Source organism: Mesoplodon densirostris, chromosome 4 (genome assembly GCF_025265405.1).
Source record: "Mesoplodon densirostris isolate mMesDen1 chromosome 4, mMesDen1 primary haplotype, whole genome shotgun sequence".
Classification (NCBI taxonomy): domain Eukaryota; kingdom Metazoa; phylum Chordata; class Mammalia; order Artiodactyla; family Ziphiidae; genus Mesoplodon; species Mesoplodon densirostris.
In genome coordinates, this window is record NC_082664.1 from 98208982 (window position 1) to 98225002 (window position 16021).

At 42.7% G+C, this 16021-nt stretch overlaps 1 protein-coding gene across 1 annotated transcript in view; it reads right to left on the reverse strand.

Annotated features, from left to right (window-relative positions):
* Nucleotides 1-16021, reverse strand: part of LOC132488543 (A-kinase anchor protein 13-like) — a 139171-nt gene that overhangs the window by 37324 nt on the left and 85826 nt on the right. Inside the window, 2 exon segments of the mRNA XM_060096842.1 lie at nt 9042-9108; nt 11492-11559. Of these exon segments, the coding sequence (XP_059952825.1) occupies nt 9042-9108; nt 11492-11559 (135 nt within the window).

A 16021-nucleotide genomic window follows, 5' to 3' on the forward strand; every position in this document is an offset into this window, starting at 1 on the left:
GAGGCAGGAGACTTTTTCTTCCCTCTTGGTTTCCTGGTGTGCGAGGAGAGGGGATTAAGAGCGCCATGTAAAGGAGCTCCAGAGACGGGCGCGAGTCGCGGCTGAAAGCGCCGAGCCCAGAGACGGGCGTGGGACGCTGGGGCTGCTGCTGCCGCCGCCAAGAAGCCTGTGTGCGAGCGCAGGTCACTGTCCACACCGCCCTTCCGGGAGCCTGTGCAGCCTGCCACTGCCGGGGTCCCGGGATCCAGGGGCGGCTTCCCTGGGAGAACGCACGGCACGCCTCGGGCTGGTGCAACGTCATGCCGACCTCTGCCGCTGCAGGCTCGCCCCGCACTCCGTGCCCCTCCCTACCGCCCGGCCTGAGTGAGCCAGAGCCCCCGAAGAGGCTGCTCCTTTAACCCTGTCCTGTCTGAGCGAAGAACAGACGCCCTCCGGCGACCTACACGCAGAGGTGGGGCCAAATCCAAAGCTGAGACCCAGGAGCTGTGAGAACAAAGAAGAGAAAGGGAAACCTCTCCCAGCAGCCTCAGAAGCAGCGGATTAAAGCTCCACAATCAACTTGATGTACCCTGCATCTGCGGAATACATGAATAGACAACAAATCATCCCAAATTGAGGAGCCAGGAGTCAGTGCTGTGCCTCTGAGGTGGGAGAGCCAACTTCAGGACACTGGTCCACAAGAGACCTCCCAGCTCCACATAATATCAAACGGCGAAAATCTTCCAGAGATCTCCATCTCAACACCAGCACCCAGCTTCACTCAACGACCAGCAAGCTACAGTGCTGGACACCCTATGCCAAACAACTAGCAAGACAGGAACACAACGCCACCCATTAGCAGAGAGGTGGCCTAAAATCATAAAAAGTCCGCAGACACCCCAAAACACACCACCAGACGTGGACCTGCCCACCAGAAAGACAAGATCCAGCCTCATCCACCAGAACACAGGCAGTAGTCCCCTCCACCAAGAAGCCTACACAACCCACTAAACCAACCTTAGCCACTGGGGACAGACACCAAAAACAACGGGAACTACGAACCTGCAGCCTGCAAAAAGGAGACCCCAAACACAGTAACATAAGCAAAATGAGAAGACAGAAAAACACACAGCAGGAGAAGGAGCAAGATAAAAACCCACCAGACCTAACAAATGAAGAGGTAATAGGCAGTCTACCTGAAAAAGAATTCAGAATAATGATGGTAAAGATGATCCAAAATCTTGGAAATAGAATAGACAAAATGCAAGAAACAGTTAACAAGGACCTAGAAGAACTAAAGATGAATCAAGCATCGATTAAAAACACAATAAATGAAATAAAAAATACTCTAGATGGGATCAATAGCAGAATAACTGAGGCAGAAGAACAGATAAGTGAGGTGGAAGATAAAATAGTGGAAATAACTGCTGCACAGCAAAATAAAGAAAAAAGAATGAAAAGAACAGAGGACAGTCTCAGAGACCTCTGGGACAACATTAAACGCACCAACATTCGAATTATAGGGGTTCCAGAAGAAGAAGAGAAAAAGAAAGGGACTGAGAAAATATTTGAAGAGATTATAGTTGAAAACTTCCCTAATATGGGAAAGGAAATAGTTAATCAAGTCCAGGAGGCACAGAGAGTCCCATACAGAATAAATCCAAGGAGAAATACACCAAGACACATATTAATCAAACTGTCAAAAATTAAACACAAAGAAATCATATTAAAAGCAGCAAGGCAAAAACAACAAATAACACACAAGGGAATCCCCATCAGGATAACAGCTGATCTCTCAGCAGAAACTCTACAAGCCAGAAGGGAGTGGCAGGACATAATTAAAGTGATGAAGGAGAAAAACCTGCAACCAAGATTACTCTACCCAGCAAGGATCTCATTCAGATTTGATGGAGAAATTAAAACGTTTACAGACAAGCAAAAGCTGAGAGAGTTCAGCACCACCAAACCAGCTTTACAACAAATGCTAAAGGAACTTCTCTAGGCAAGAAACACAACGGAAGGAAAAGAACTACAATAACGAACCCAAAACAATTAAGGAAATGGGAATAGGAACATACATATCAATAATTACCTGAAATGTAAATGGACTAAATGCTCCCACCAAAAGACACAGACTAGCTGAATGGATACAAAAACAAGACCCATATATATGCTGTCTACAAGAGACCCACTTCAGACCTAGAGACACATACAGACTGAAAGTAAGGGGATGGAAAAAGATATTCCATGCAAATGGAAACCAAAAGAAAGCTGGAGTAGCAATTCTCATATCAGACAAAATAGACTTTAAAATAAAGACTACTAGAAGAGACAAAGAAGGACACTACATAATGATCAAGGGATCAATCCAAGAAGAAGATATAACAATTGTAAATATTTATGCACCAAACATAGGAGCACCCCAATACATAAGGGAAATATTAACAGCCATAAAAGGAGAACTCGACAGCAACACAATCATAGTAGGGGACTTTAACACCCCACTTTCACCAATGGACAGGTCATCCAAAATGAAAATAAATAAGGAAACACAAGCTTTAAATGATACATTAAACAAGATGGACTTAATTGATATTTATAGGACATTCCATCCAAAAACAACAGAATACACATTTTTCTCAAGTGCTCATGGAACATTCTCCAGGATAGATCATATCTTGGGTCACAAATCAAGCCTTGGTAAATTTAAGAAAATTGAAATTGTATCAAGTATCTTTTCCGACCACAATGCTATGAGGCTAGATATCAATTACAGGAAAAGAGCTGTAAAACATACAAACACATGGAGGCTAAACAATACACTACTTAATAACGAAATGATCACTGAAGTAATCAAAGAGGAAATTAAAAAATACCTGGAAACAAATGACAATGGAGACACGACGACCCAAAACCTATGGGATGCAGCAAAAGCAGTTCTAAGAGGGAAGTTTATGGCAATACAATCCCACCTTAAGAAACAGGAAACATCTCGAATAAACAACCTAACCTTGCACCTAAAGCAATTAGAGAAAGAAGAACAAAAACATCCCAAAGTTAGCAGAAGGAAGGAAATCATAAAGATCAGATCAGAAATAAATGAAAAAGAAATGAAGGAAACGATAGCAAAGATCAATAAAACTAAAAGCTGGTTCTTTGAGAAGATAAACAAAATTGATAAACCATTAGCCAGACTCATCAAGAAAAAAAGGGAGAAGACTCAAATCAATAGAATTAGAAATGAAAAAGGAGAAGTAACAACTGACACTGCAGAAATACAAAACATCATGAGAGATTACTATAAGCAACTCTATGCCAATAAAATGGACAACCTGGAAGAAATGGACAAATTCTTAGAAATGCACAACCTGCCAAGACTGAATCAGGAAGAAACAGAAAATATGAACAGACCAATCACAAGCACTGAAATTGAAACTGTGATAAAAAATCTTCCGACAAACAAAAGCCCAGGACCAGATGGCTTCACAGGCGAATTCTATCAAGCATTTAGAGAAGAGCTAACACCTATCCTTCTGAAACTCTTCCAAAATATAGCAGAGGGAGGAACACTCCCAAACTCATTCTATGAGGCCACCATCACCTTGATACCAAAACCAGACAAGGATGTCACAAAGAAAGAAAACTACAGGCCAATATCACTGATGAACATAGATGCAAAAATCCTCAACAAAATACTAGCAAACAGAATCCAACAGCACACTAAAAGGATCATACACCATGATCAAGTGGGGTTTATTCCAGGAATGCAAGGATTCTTCAATATACGCAAATCAATCAACGTGATACACCATATTAACAAACTGAAGGAGAAAAACCATATGATCATCTCAATAGATGCAGAGAAAGCTTTTGACAAAATTCAACACCCATTTATGATAAAAACCCTGCAGAAAGTAGGCATAGAGGGAACTTTCCTCAACATAATAAAGGCCATATATGACAAACCCACAGCCAGCATTGTCCTCAATGGTGAAAAACTGAAACCATTTCCACTAAGATCAGGAACAAGACAAGGTTGCCCACTCTCACCACTCTTATTCAACATAGTTTTGGAAGTTTTAGCCACAGCAATCAGAGAAGAAAAGGAAATAAAAGGAATCCAAATGGGAAAAGAAGAAGTAAAGCTGTCACTGTTTGCAGATGACATGATACTATACATAGAGAATCCTAAAGATGCTACCAGAAAACTACTAGAGCTAATCAATGAATTTGGTAAAGTTGCAGGATACAAAATTAATGCACAGAAATCTCTGGCATTCCTATATACTAATGATGAAAAATCTGAAAGTGAAATCAAGGAAACACTCCCATTTACCACTGCAACAAAAAGAATAAAATATCTAGGAATAAACCTACCTAAGGAGACAAAAGACCTGTATGCAGAAAATTATAAGACACTGATGAAAGAAATTAAAGATGATACAAATAGATGGAGAGATGTACCATGTTCTTGGATTGGAAGAATCAACATTGTGAAAATGACTCTACTACCCAAAGCAATCTACAGATTCAATGCAATACCTATCAAACTACCAATGGCATTTTTCACAGAACTAGAACAAAAAATTTCACAATTTGTATGGAAACACAAAAGACCCCGAATAGCCAAAGCAATCTTGAGAACGAAAAATGGAGCTGGAGGAATCAGGCTCCCTGACTTCAGACTATACTACAAAGCTACAGTAATCAAGACAGTATGGTACTGGCACAAAAACAGAAAGAGAGATCAATGGAACAGGATAGAAAGCCCAGAGATAAACCCACGGACATATGGTCACCTTATCTTTGATAAAGGAGGCAGGAATGTACAGTGGAGAAAGGACAGTCTCTTCAATAAGTGGTGCTGGGAAAACTGGACAGGGACATGTAAAAGTATGAGATTAGATCACTCCCTAACACCATACACAAAAATAAGCTCAAAATGGATTAAAGACCTAAATGTAAGGCCAGACACTATCAAACTCCTAGAGGAAAACATAGGCAGAACACTCTATGACATAAATCACAGCAAGATCTTTTTTGACCCACCTCCTAGAGAAATGGAAATAAAGACAAAAATAAACACATGGGACCTAATGAAACTTCAAAGCTTTTCCACAGCAAAGGAAACCATAAACAAGACGAAAAGACAACCCTCAGAATGGGAGAAAATATTTGCAAATGAAGCAACTGACAAAGGATTAATCTCCAAAATTTATAAGCAGCTCATGCAGCTCAATAGCAAAAAAACAAACAACCCAATCCAAAAATGGGCAGAAGACCTAAACAGACATTTCTCCACAGAAGATATACAGACTGCCAACAAACACATGAAAGGATGCTCAACATCTTTACTCATTAGAGAAATGAAAATCAAAACTACAATGAGATATCATCTCACACCAGTCAGAATGGCCATCATCAAAAAATCTAGAAACAATAAATGCTGGAGAGGGTGTGGAAAAAAGGGAACACTCTTGCACTGCTGGTGGGAATGTGAATTGGTACAGCCACTATGGAGAACGGTATGGAGGTTCCTTAAAAAACTACAAATAGAACTACCATATGACCCAGCAATCCCACTACTGGGCATATACCCTGAGAAAATCATAATTCAAAAAGAGACATGTCCCAAAATGTTCATAGCAGCCCTATTTACAATAGCGCGGAGATGGAAACAACCTAAGTGTCCATCATCGGATGAATGGGTAAAGAAGATGTGGCACATATATACAATGGAATATTACTCAGCCATAAAAAGAAATGAAATTGAGCTATTTGTAATGAGGTGGATGGACCTAGAGTCTGTCATACAGAGTGAAGTAAGTCAGAAAGAGAAAGACAAATACTGTATGCTGACACATATATATGGAATTTAAGAAAAAAAAAATGTCATGAAGAACATAGGGGTAAGACAGGAATAAAGACACAGACCTACTAGAGCATGGACTTGAGGATATGGGGAGGGGGAAGGGTAAGCTGTGACAAAGCGAAAGAGCGGCATGGACATATATACACTACCAAACGTAAGGTAGATAGCTAGTGGGAAGCAGCCGCATAGCACAGGGAGATCAGCTCAGTTCTTTGTGACCGCCTGGAGGGGTGGGATAGGGAGGGTGGGAGAGAGATGCAAAAGGGAGGGGATATGGGAACATATGTATATGTATAACTGATTAAATTTGTAAATTAAAAAAAAAATAAAAAATAAAATATAAAAAAAGCGGTTCACCTGTGGGGTGTGATGGCAGTGAGGATAAAGAATCATATATTTAAAAATTTAAACTAATTCAAAATAAGAGAAAAGGAGACCGAGAGAATTTTAAGGATAAAAGGAGCCTCAGAGATAACTGAGGCTGGGGTTCTTTGGGAGGACCTACCAAGAAACATGTCAGGGGCTGGTGAGATATGCAAATTCCCAGCCCTCCTTGTTCTGTGCAGGTGGGACCTGGGAGCCTACACATTTACTAGCTCCCCAAGCGATTCTTCTGTACAATGTCTGAGAACACAGGTTTTGACCAATTCCTTTAATTTACAGATGAGGAAAATGCAACATGTGTTTGAGGTCACATAGCTAATTTGTCCTCATACTGCATACTTCTCTTGAACTTGACCAAAGAGGAAACGGGAGCTCTAATTTCATGCTAAAGTAGTCACACTGCCATCTGGGTAGCAAATTATTTTTCCTTGGTAGCTAACTAAACTGCTGCATTACCTGTCCATCCCCAGGAGCATCAGGAGCTGAAGGAAATAAGACTGGGGCAGCTGTTATGGCTTCACAGTATTACAGGATGTTTCTGACTTAATAAAATTAATAAAACCATTAATTTCCAATTCAAATTCTGTTTAGAAGAAGGTGATATAATAAACACCAGAAACATGCTACCCTATAACACGACCAGACCCTTCCTGCAGGAAGCACACAGGAAACTAGGAGATGTGGGTCCCACACCAACAGGGAAGAAGGGCAACTGGCAGGGAAGAGAACATGCTCAAGTGTTCAAGAGCCTGGAGCACATCCTCAGTGTCTCAGAAGGGAAGCTGCTGAGCAGATAAAATCTGATGAAGGAAGAAACACCCGTTCTTGAAGAACAGTAGGATGTGGGTAAGTCAACAGAAAAAGAGGACATTCTGATGAGGAGAATTACATGAAGGAAGGCAGAAACACTCTATTAATGTGAAAGGGAGAAAACAAGCAGAAGAGGAAGTAAGTAGAGGGGCGTATATAAGGGATCAGTGAAACGGCTGGAGAAGCAGAACGAAGTCATGTCATGCAGAGCCCTGAACATTATAAAGAACAACCTGCATCTAAAAGGCAGCATAGGGGGGTGAAAACAACAACTTTCCTTTGTTGAAACCAATCCACTCCACTCAGGGAAGTTGCTAACTACTCTCTGAGCCTCAGCATCCTTAATTGTGATGGTGATGGTAGTGGTGAAAGCAAACACTGAAGGAGGCCTCTCACCAAGTACTTCACTGGTGTGATCTCACTTAAACCCGATGACCACCTGCTGATACTATTACCATCCTTTCACAGAGGAGGAAAACGAGGTACAGGGGATTTAGTAAACGTCCGAGGTTATGCGGCTGTTAAGTGGGATGCTGGGACTCAGACCCATCCAACTTGAATCCACAATCTGTACTCTTACCGCTACGTTACCTCAGGAATAAAACGGGTAAAACAGGAATAAGAATACATGCGGGGGTCAGACCTAATAGGTACTTTTTGGAAAAATGCTATTTTATCTGATTTGAAAGGAAAAAAAAAGGTTTCTGAAATAAGGGATAATGTCACAGAACAAAAGTTTAAGGAAGATTAGACTTGTAAAAGGTGTTGGAATGGGTTGGATCATTGGTTAAAGTGGGTGACTGTCTGGCACAACTTTTCTTCTAGGAATCCACATGCAAAGATGGGCAATAATTGGACTTCTGTCTAAAGGGACTCCACACCCTCCTGGTGGCACAGTCTCTACAGCCATTCCGGGGCCATCTGGAAGCACTCAGAGCAGTCGGGCACAGAGCAGTGGTCCTCAAGCTCGAGTGTGTGCATCACCGTCACCTGGAGCATCTACTAAAACACAGATCACTGGGCTCTGCCTCTGGAATCTCTGACGTAGTAGGTCTGGGTAGGGCCCAAGAATTGGCACTTCTAATTGATCCAGGATCTACCCTTTGAAAAACACGGCCTGAGGCTAAGTTTCACATGGGCTCCCACAGAGCAAATTTAGGTGATATTCATCACTGCATCTTTATGACAGGGGTTGGAAACAACTCAGACAACCGCTTTGGGGGAACTGATAATTATAATGTGGTGTATATTTTTGAAAGAACACCATGCAGCGATCTGAGACAATAGCTTACCTATAGTAACACGCATAGATCTCAAAACCATATTGAGTGGAAAAAACCCCAGCAGAATGGATAAGCAAGTCCTATCATCTAATTTACATTTAACGCACAAAACCATAAGAGATATTTCCAGAGGTACACATGTGTCTAAAGATACGGCAGATTAGAGAGGTTTACATGAAGTATACTGCAGTGCGTGCTGAGGGGGGGAAAGGAATGAGATAGGGAATGAAGAATGAAATGGGGAAAATATTAAGTAAAACCAAAGTGAAGCTTTGCACAGACTGGAGAAGACAGGTTGATGTGAATGGGAGAGGTGTGATTTACCCAATTTGTGTACCACTGAAGTCCTTGGGGAAAAAAAGATTTTCATAACTCCACAGTTTGTCAAGAAGTTTATCAGCAAGATCTCATCTGATGCAACTGTAACGCTGCGAAAAGCGAGTTTCACTGTCGACTCACGCAAGAGAAATTTCAAGACACACAGGGCTAAGGTGCTGCCTTTTAAGCGAAGACACACACTATTCTAGAACCTTCCAGAGAGTTTGATGGTAGAATGGTAAGCTTTTGGTCAATGAAACTGCAGCCTTCTCTAAGTATTCAAAATAGGTATTCAAATCTTGCTTAAGAATAACAAGTAAATACTACAGAAGTATGGGTAAGTCCTGAACCAGAGAGGCGAAAAGGAATCATGAGACGTGGGCCGAGCTACTTACACTTGTTTCTCATAATGACCGTGGGCAGCGAAGATGTGTCATGTGCTTGAAGGCTCCCTTTGGGCTGCTGAAAGGAAAAGAAAGCCTGAGTGAACCCTGCATTTACAATTTATCTTCTGTCAAGTTTCAAGAGGCCTAGAGCAGGAAGCCAGCTGCTCCTACTTCCCTGCTCTATTCCTGCCAGTGGTCCTCAGCACCCTAGTCCTAGATAAGCCACCCACTCTGGCTCCCCTCTGAACCCGCCAAGCACTCTGATCCTGCAAATGCCGTCTCTTCTGCCTGGAATGCTCTCTTCACCTTCACAGGCATGACATTCTTCTATTTCAAGATAATCCCTCCTTGGTAGAGCCATCTGTTAGCTTCTTTCTTCTCCTCACCCGAGGCAGTGACTGGCACCCCTTAGAATCCCGCATGTGCCCCCGCCTAGTTTTTTCCTTACTTATGGTCATCGTCTGCTTGTCCATCTTCCCCACCAGAATGCTGATTCCTTAAGAGCGGCATCTGTGCCCTTTTTGTTTCTATTTCTCCAGTGACTCGCATTTATACGGTGTGAAATAATTCTTAGGTAAAGTGCTAATTTTTTTTTTTTTTTTTTTTTTTCTTTTTGCTGTATGCGGGCCTCTCACTGTTGTGGCCTCTCCCGTTGCGGAGCACAGGCTCCGGATGCGCAGGCCCAGCGGCCATGGCTCACAGGCCCAGCCGCTCCGCGGCATATGGGATCCTCCCAGACCGGGGCACGAACCCGTATCCCCTGCATCGGCAGGCGGACTCTTAACCACTGCGCCACCAGGGAGGCCCTAAAGTGCTAATTTTAAGACTTTTGTTGTAGCATGGAACAGAGACACTGTGTGAGAAATTACAGACTGAAGCAATTAGTCTGAGATAAATCATTAGTGAAAAAGGGTCCATTTAAAATGGAACTCCCCCTTTCAGGTTACATTCTTTTCTATGGGATATGCTGTATCCCTATCATTCTCCTTCTCTATAGCACATTCACAGTAACAGCAGTCTTACCAGAGATCACAAACTCAAATGCCTGTGGGGTCGGGCAGGTAACAAAGGACAGAGGCGAGTTGGAGGAGGGGGGGAGTGGCAGGCTGGGGCTTGTATATCTTGTCTAGAGGAGGCAGCAGTCACTCAGCCCCAGTGGATTATCACCCACCACCCACCTCTCCAACATTTAAGGAACTACAGGCCACATACTGTTCTACGTGCTTAGGAGCTATTGATGGATCACTTGGCAAGTTGAGTGCTTACATTCTAGTGGGGGGAAAGTACAGATCATTAAAAGTAAATGGAATACAATAAATACAGTTGTTAAGTAGACCCTAAGAAGGTGATAAGTAGTACTATGGAAAAAAAGAAAAAGAGCAAGGTGGGAATTGGGAATGCTGGGTAAGGGGAAATACCAGGGCTGTGAGATCTTCCATTTCTTCAGGAGAAATTGGAAATCCAAACTGGTGTGAAATACGATTTTTCAATAAATACACTAACTCAAATAAAAAAAAAATTACTCCATGAGCCAAACAAAATTTATGTCCATGGACTGAATAAGATCTGGGGTACAGAGGTCTGTCATCTTTACACTAGAGTTCAGTGCTTCTCAAAGTGTGGTCCTCGGACTAGCAGCATTAGCATCATCTAGGAACTTATTAGAAAGGCAAGTTCCTGCCCCCTCCCCACCCGCCAAATTGGAAGCTCTGGGAGTGGGGCCCACTGTCACCTTATAACAAGCCCCCAGGTGATTCTAATGCACACTCCAGTTTGAGGCCACTGCACTAGATAAATGCGTTTGGTTACTGGAAGCACACAGCATGCTGAGCATCTGTGTAGATGGAGCTGGAGAGCACTCTTCTGACAAGGAACAAAGACATTTATGAGTGACTACAACACTGAAAACCACACAGGCCACCTAAACACCCATCTGCCCCCAGCCCCGTACTCTTTCTTTAAGGGCTCTGATATGCAGTGCCTGTTAGCACACAGCTGCATACTCAAGAGCACGTACCATCATACACTTCCTGCTCCTGTCATGTGATCCACACGAGCCTGTGGAGAAAAGTGCTGCCAGACAGGCCCGTTTAACCCTGACACTCCCCAGCCCATCAGCGTGTCAGAGCCCCTGATTTCCACCTGCTGCCCTCATGGTCCTGAAGAAGGAAGCCAGGCGTGTGAAAGGCAGAGGAGGTCTGCAGACACAGTTAAGAAGAAAACCACTTCAACAGCGACACAGATTAAAATCACAGAGAAATGTGCATTTAACATGGAGAAGCTCTGAAAGCATTTTTACCTTCCAAAAGCCACAAATACCCGAGTGCGTTAAGAAGAGAAAAATCATTTTTGGTTATTTTAGTCTCAAAGTAGGTACCAAATGATGAAAATAAACAAAAACTACAACCCCAAATCTCCCATCTCTGAAGATCTTATTGGTTTAGCCAGAAATGTCTTACCTTCATTTTGACCTTTGCACAGGAGGCCAGACGTTCTCTACAGCCTTTGTGGACAAAAGCACTGCAACCTGAAAAGAGAGCAAAACCCCAGGTGACATTAATACACAGCAAACAGATCCCCCAGACTGATTTTTCCACTGCCACAGCAACCGGCAGACTGCCAGGTGAAGTCGCTCACAGGTCAGAATGTGACTAGCCGAAATTACAGACTGCAGCCCTCTTCTAGGAAGCAGGCGTGCGATGTCATTTGGAGGAGGAGAAACAAGAGCAGATGTGATTTCTGATTCATAAAAACTAGAAATCGGAATCTTCTCGGGCAGGAAGCAGAGAGGCTACAAAACTAAAGTGAAAGCGTCTGCTGTCAATATGTAAGTCTAAGTCACAAATAATACATAAATGATATGTATTTACATATACGTTTAATAACACCCACAAATAATACATAAATACAGCCCCTTAACACAGGGGCTGTGAAATCTGTATGGCTGTGTCAAAGGTGGAATGTGAATCTGAAAATCTACCTATTTATGTCCTTTGACTTGGAAACCTAACTACCCTGAACTTTTTGCAACACCCCGAGCGAGTCAAGAGCCGCCGAAGAAAGGTCATCAGAACCACCCTAATACAGTACCTCTGGGAGCCCTCACTCGAGAGGAGGTAGGAGACTTCCTGAAGATGAACGGACATTTCCAGAAAGATGGAGCACAGCCCATAATCCTCCAAGGACACGAACTTATTTCAACTCTTATTTCTCACTCCTTGACCCACAAGGGCCACTTATGTAAAACCCCCCACTCTGTGCCTCACAAAGGTCATCATCAGCTGCTACTGCTGCTACGAAGTCATAAAGCAGAACTGTGCCAGGAGGTCAGAGGTCAAGCATCTCTCCAGGAAAGGACTGCCTGAGAAAATCAACAGATACCACCCATCAGGCAACGCTTCACACCCGGATTCAGGAAGCACCATAGGTCCTGCCTATGGTAACCCACGAATCATGGGCCAGGATGCCTGGTTCCTACGTACGGATTACGAGGATACTAGAATGGAGACTGCCAGAACCCCAGACCCCAGAGGCTTTTCCCCATTCCTTCCTCAATGCCTACTCGGTTCACAGGTCTCTTCCCTAACACCACCAGTCACAATGCGTTGGATAATCTTATGGTTTTCTCCTCCACTGAGTGCTCCTCTAGGGCAGGGTCCCTTCATCTACTGCCAAATCCTTAATTAGGTCTCCCTAGCATAATGCCTGGCTCATGCCACCTACTCAAACGTCTGTTTGAGATCTTATGTCTATTTTATCCAAGAGCCAAGTGCCCTGACACAACCTACGTTACAGTATGTCAAATATCTTATCAACACTAAAAGGAGTACTAGAAGAACAACCATCACACTAAACGTGATTTAGGTCCTGGCTCTCCTAATTAGTTAATGTTACTCTAGGCAAGTTCCTTCTCTATAGGCCTCAGTTTCCTCAGACCTATAAAATGAAAGGAAGTACCACATCTTTCCCCAAGTTCCTTTTCTCTGTGATCCTATAAGACTCCTTAGGCTACATCTCTTGAAGAAAGAGATAATTTTCCAAGTAAATCCACTAGATTGTTCTATAAGGTTCATGTTGCAGAAGAGTTTTCAACTTAGTCATCTGAATTATCACTAGGACAGACCCATCCTTCAGGGCATGGTTAGGGAAAGTTCCAACTGGAGAAATCTCGGCTGAAGCTATTTCCATAAAAGAGGCGATAGGGAACAACTCTACTTTTGTTGACAGGATGGCCCAGAGCGGGAACTTGTCTGGAAGTGGGGTGGGGTGAAGTATTCTGGGCCTTTTACTCTCAGGCCTACCAAGCCTTCTATCTAGCTAAGCTCTTCTAGCTCCACCCCAAGTGAAATTCACTGTCTGGTCATTTTTCTGATGTTAAACCATCAGAAGAGACATCCATTTACCAACGGCAGCATGAGAGACTCTCCGGGGAAATCAAAAACAGGGTAAATAGTATCTCCTCTTACCACTTCTATTCAATATTATATTAAGAGTTCCTGGGTAGTATTATAAGGCAAAAAAAAAGAAAAAGAGGGCTTCCGTGGTGGCGCAGTGGTTGAGAGTCCGCCTGCCGATGCAGGGGACACGGGTTCGTGCCCCGATCCCGGAAGATCCCACATGCCGCGGAGCGGCTGGGCCCGCGAGCCATGGCCGCGGAGCCTGTGTGTCCGGAGCCTGTGCTCCGCAACGGGAGAGGCCACAGCAGTGAGAGGCCCGCGTACAGCAAAAAAAAAAAAAAAAAAAAAAAAAAATGTAAAAAGAAAAAGATACAAAATGTAAAACAAACAAGCAAAAATTCCTGTCTTTATCCACAGACAACTTGCATAAGTTATTTGCTAAAATTAAGAAAGAAAAAGAAAGAAACACGAGAAAAGCTACTAGAAGTAAAAATTACAGCAAAGTCATGGGACTCAAAGTTGATAACACAAAAATCAATTGTATTTTCATATACTAGCAATAAAAAAATGAAATTTAAAAATGATCATTTACCATAGCATCAGAAAGTGAAATACATGGGGGACTTCCCTGGTGGCACAATGGTTAAGACCCCGTGCTCCCCCCAATGCTCATTGCAGCACTGTTTACAAATAGCCAGGTCATGGACGCAATCTAAATGCCCATCGACAGACGAATGGATAAAGAAGATGTGGTACATATATACAATGGAATATTACTCAGCCATAAAAAGGAACGAAACTGGATCATTTGTAGAGAGGTGGATGAATCTAGAGACTGTCGTAAGAGTGAAGTAAGTCAGAAAGAGAAAAACAAACATCGTATATTAATGCATATATGTGGAACCTAGAAAAATGGTACAGACGAACCAGTCTGCAGGGCAGAAATAGAGATACACATGTAGAGAACAAACGCATGGACACCAAGGGGGGAAAGTGGCGGGGGGGTGGTGGTGGTGTGATGAATTGGGAGATTGGGACTGACATGTATACACTAATATGTATAAAATGGATAACTAATAAGAACCTGCTGTATAAAAAATAAATAAAATAAAATTCAAAAGAAAAAAAGACCCCTTGCTCCCAATGCAGGGGGCCTGGGTTCGATCCCTGGTCTGGGAACTAGATCCCACATGCATGCTGCAACTAAGAGTTTGCGTGCCATAACTAAGGAGCCGGTGACCTACAACTAAGGAGCCCATGAGCCGCAACTAAGGAGCCTGCCTGCTGCAACTAAGGAGGCCACGTGTTGCAACTAAGACCCCACACAACCAAATAAATAAATAAATAAAAAGTGAAATACATGGGATACATCTAAAGATTACCTATAAGAAGTTTACACTAAACACTGCGTAACACTAAAGGGAAAAATTAAATAAGGCCTAAATAAATGGAGAGGTATATCATGTTCATGGGTAGGAAGACTCATGAATTACGAATATAGTTGGAGACGCTCAAAAAATAATAGGACAGACTCAGGTACCTACCCATCCAGATTTAAACGTTGTTAACTTTTGGTTGTATTTTCCCTAGAACTCTTTTTCTTTAAGAAATACAAACTCCCCAAAAGATTTAAAACCCATTTCCCTTTCTGCTCCTCCATCTTCAGACAGAATTCACTACTTTGAATCTGGTGTTATCTTTTTTCAGCACGGTTTTATACTTTTTCTGTACACGTTAAGTATCCATAAACAAGAAAATGTATTGTCCTGTTATATTAAAATGATAGGTAATTTTAATAACAAATTCATGGTCATGTTGTGAGGCTTCCATGAAATATATGAATCAGAGTACAATCTGGTTAGCACAGCCTGGTAATCTGAGTTTGACTATTTTGGGAACTGGCAGGTTGGTGGTGACCCACACTTGAGAGCATGTGTTGGTAGGTAGAGAAGCCTTTGCATCTGAGGCTAGAAGACAAGTGAGGAGTTTGGGTTAGGTTTTCATGTCTTAGTTGCAGGGACTCTGAGAGAGAAAAACATCGGAACGGAGACATGGGTTGTCATCTGGTCCCTGCCCAGGCTGTGAAGAAGGAGCTTCTTTCATCGGAAACTTAGGGAGCTTTGGTGCCAAGCAACACTGAGGTGTGGTACAGGGTTTTGGAGAATGCTAATCCATCCCCCCCCCGCACCCCGTCTTTACGTGAAATCCAGCAACTCTCTGAAAACCCAGCAATGGCAGTAGCAAGAGTCCTTTTAGTAGCTGCAAGGACAGCAGACAACCACCAAAAGAAGCCTAAGCGTCAGGGAAGAATGGACTGGCCCATAAGGGTGACTGTAACCAATGGCTACTTTATGAGTACAATTGAGGCTACGCGTGGGTACCCCAAGAGATACCTAGGAAAGAAGTAACTTTTCAAGAGAGGTTTAAAGGCCCTGATTGTGAGTAGAAGCAAGAATAGATGCAAAGTTTTCATTTATTTGCTCAATAAATATTGAGTATGCACCAGTTTTGCGCAGGAACTGTTCGTTCCCAGAGATACAAGAGTGAAAAAATACAGCATATAATCTGTGCCCTCATGGAGCCCAGTAATAG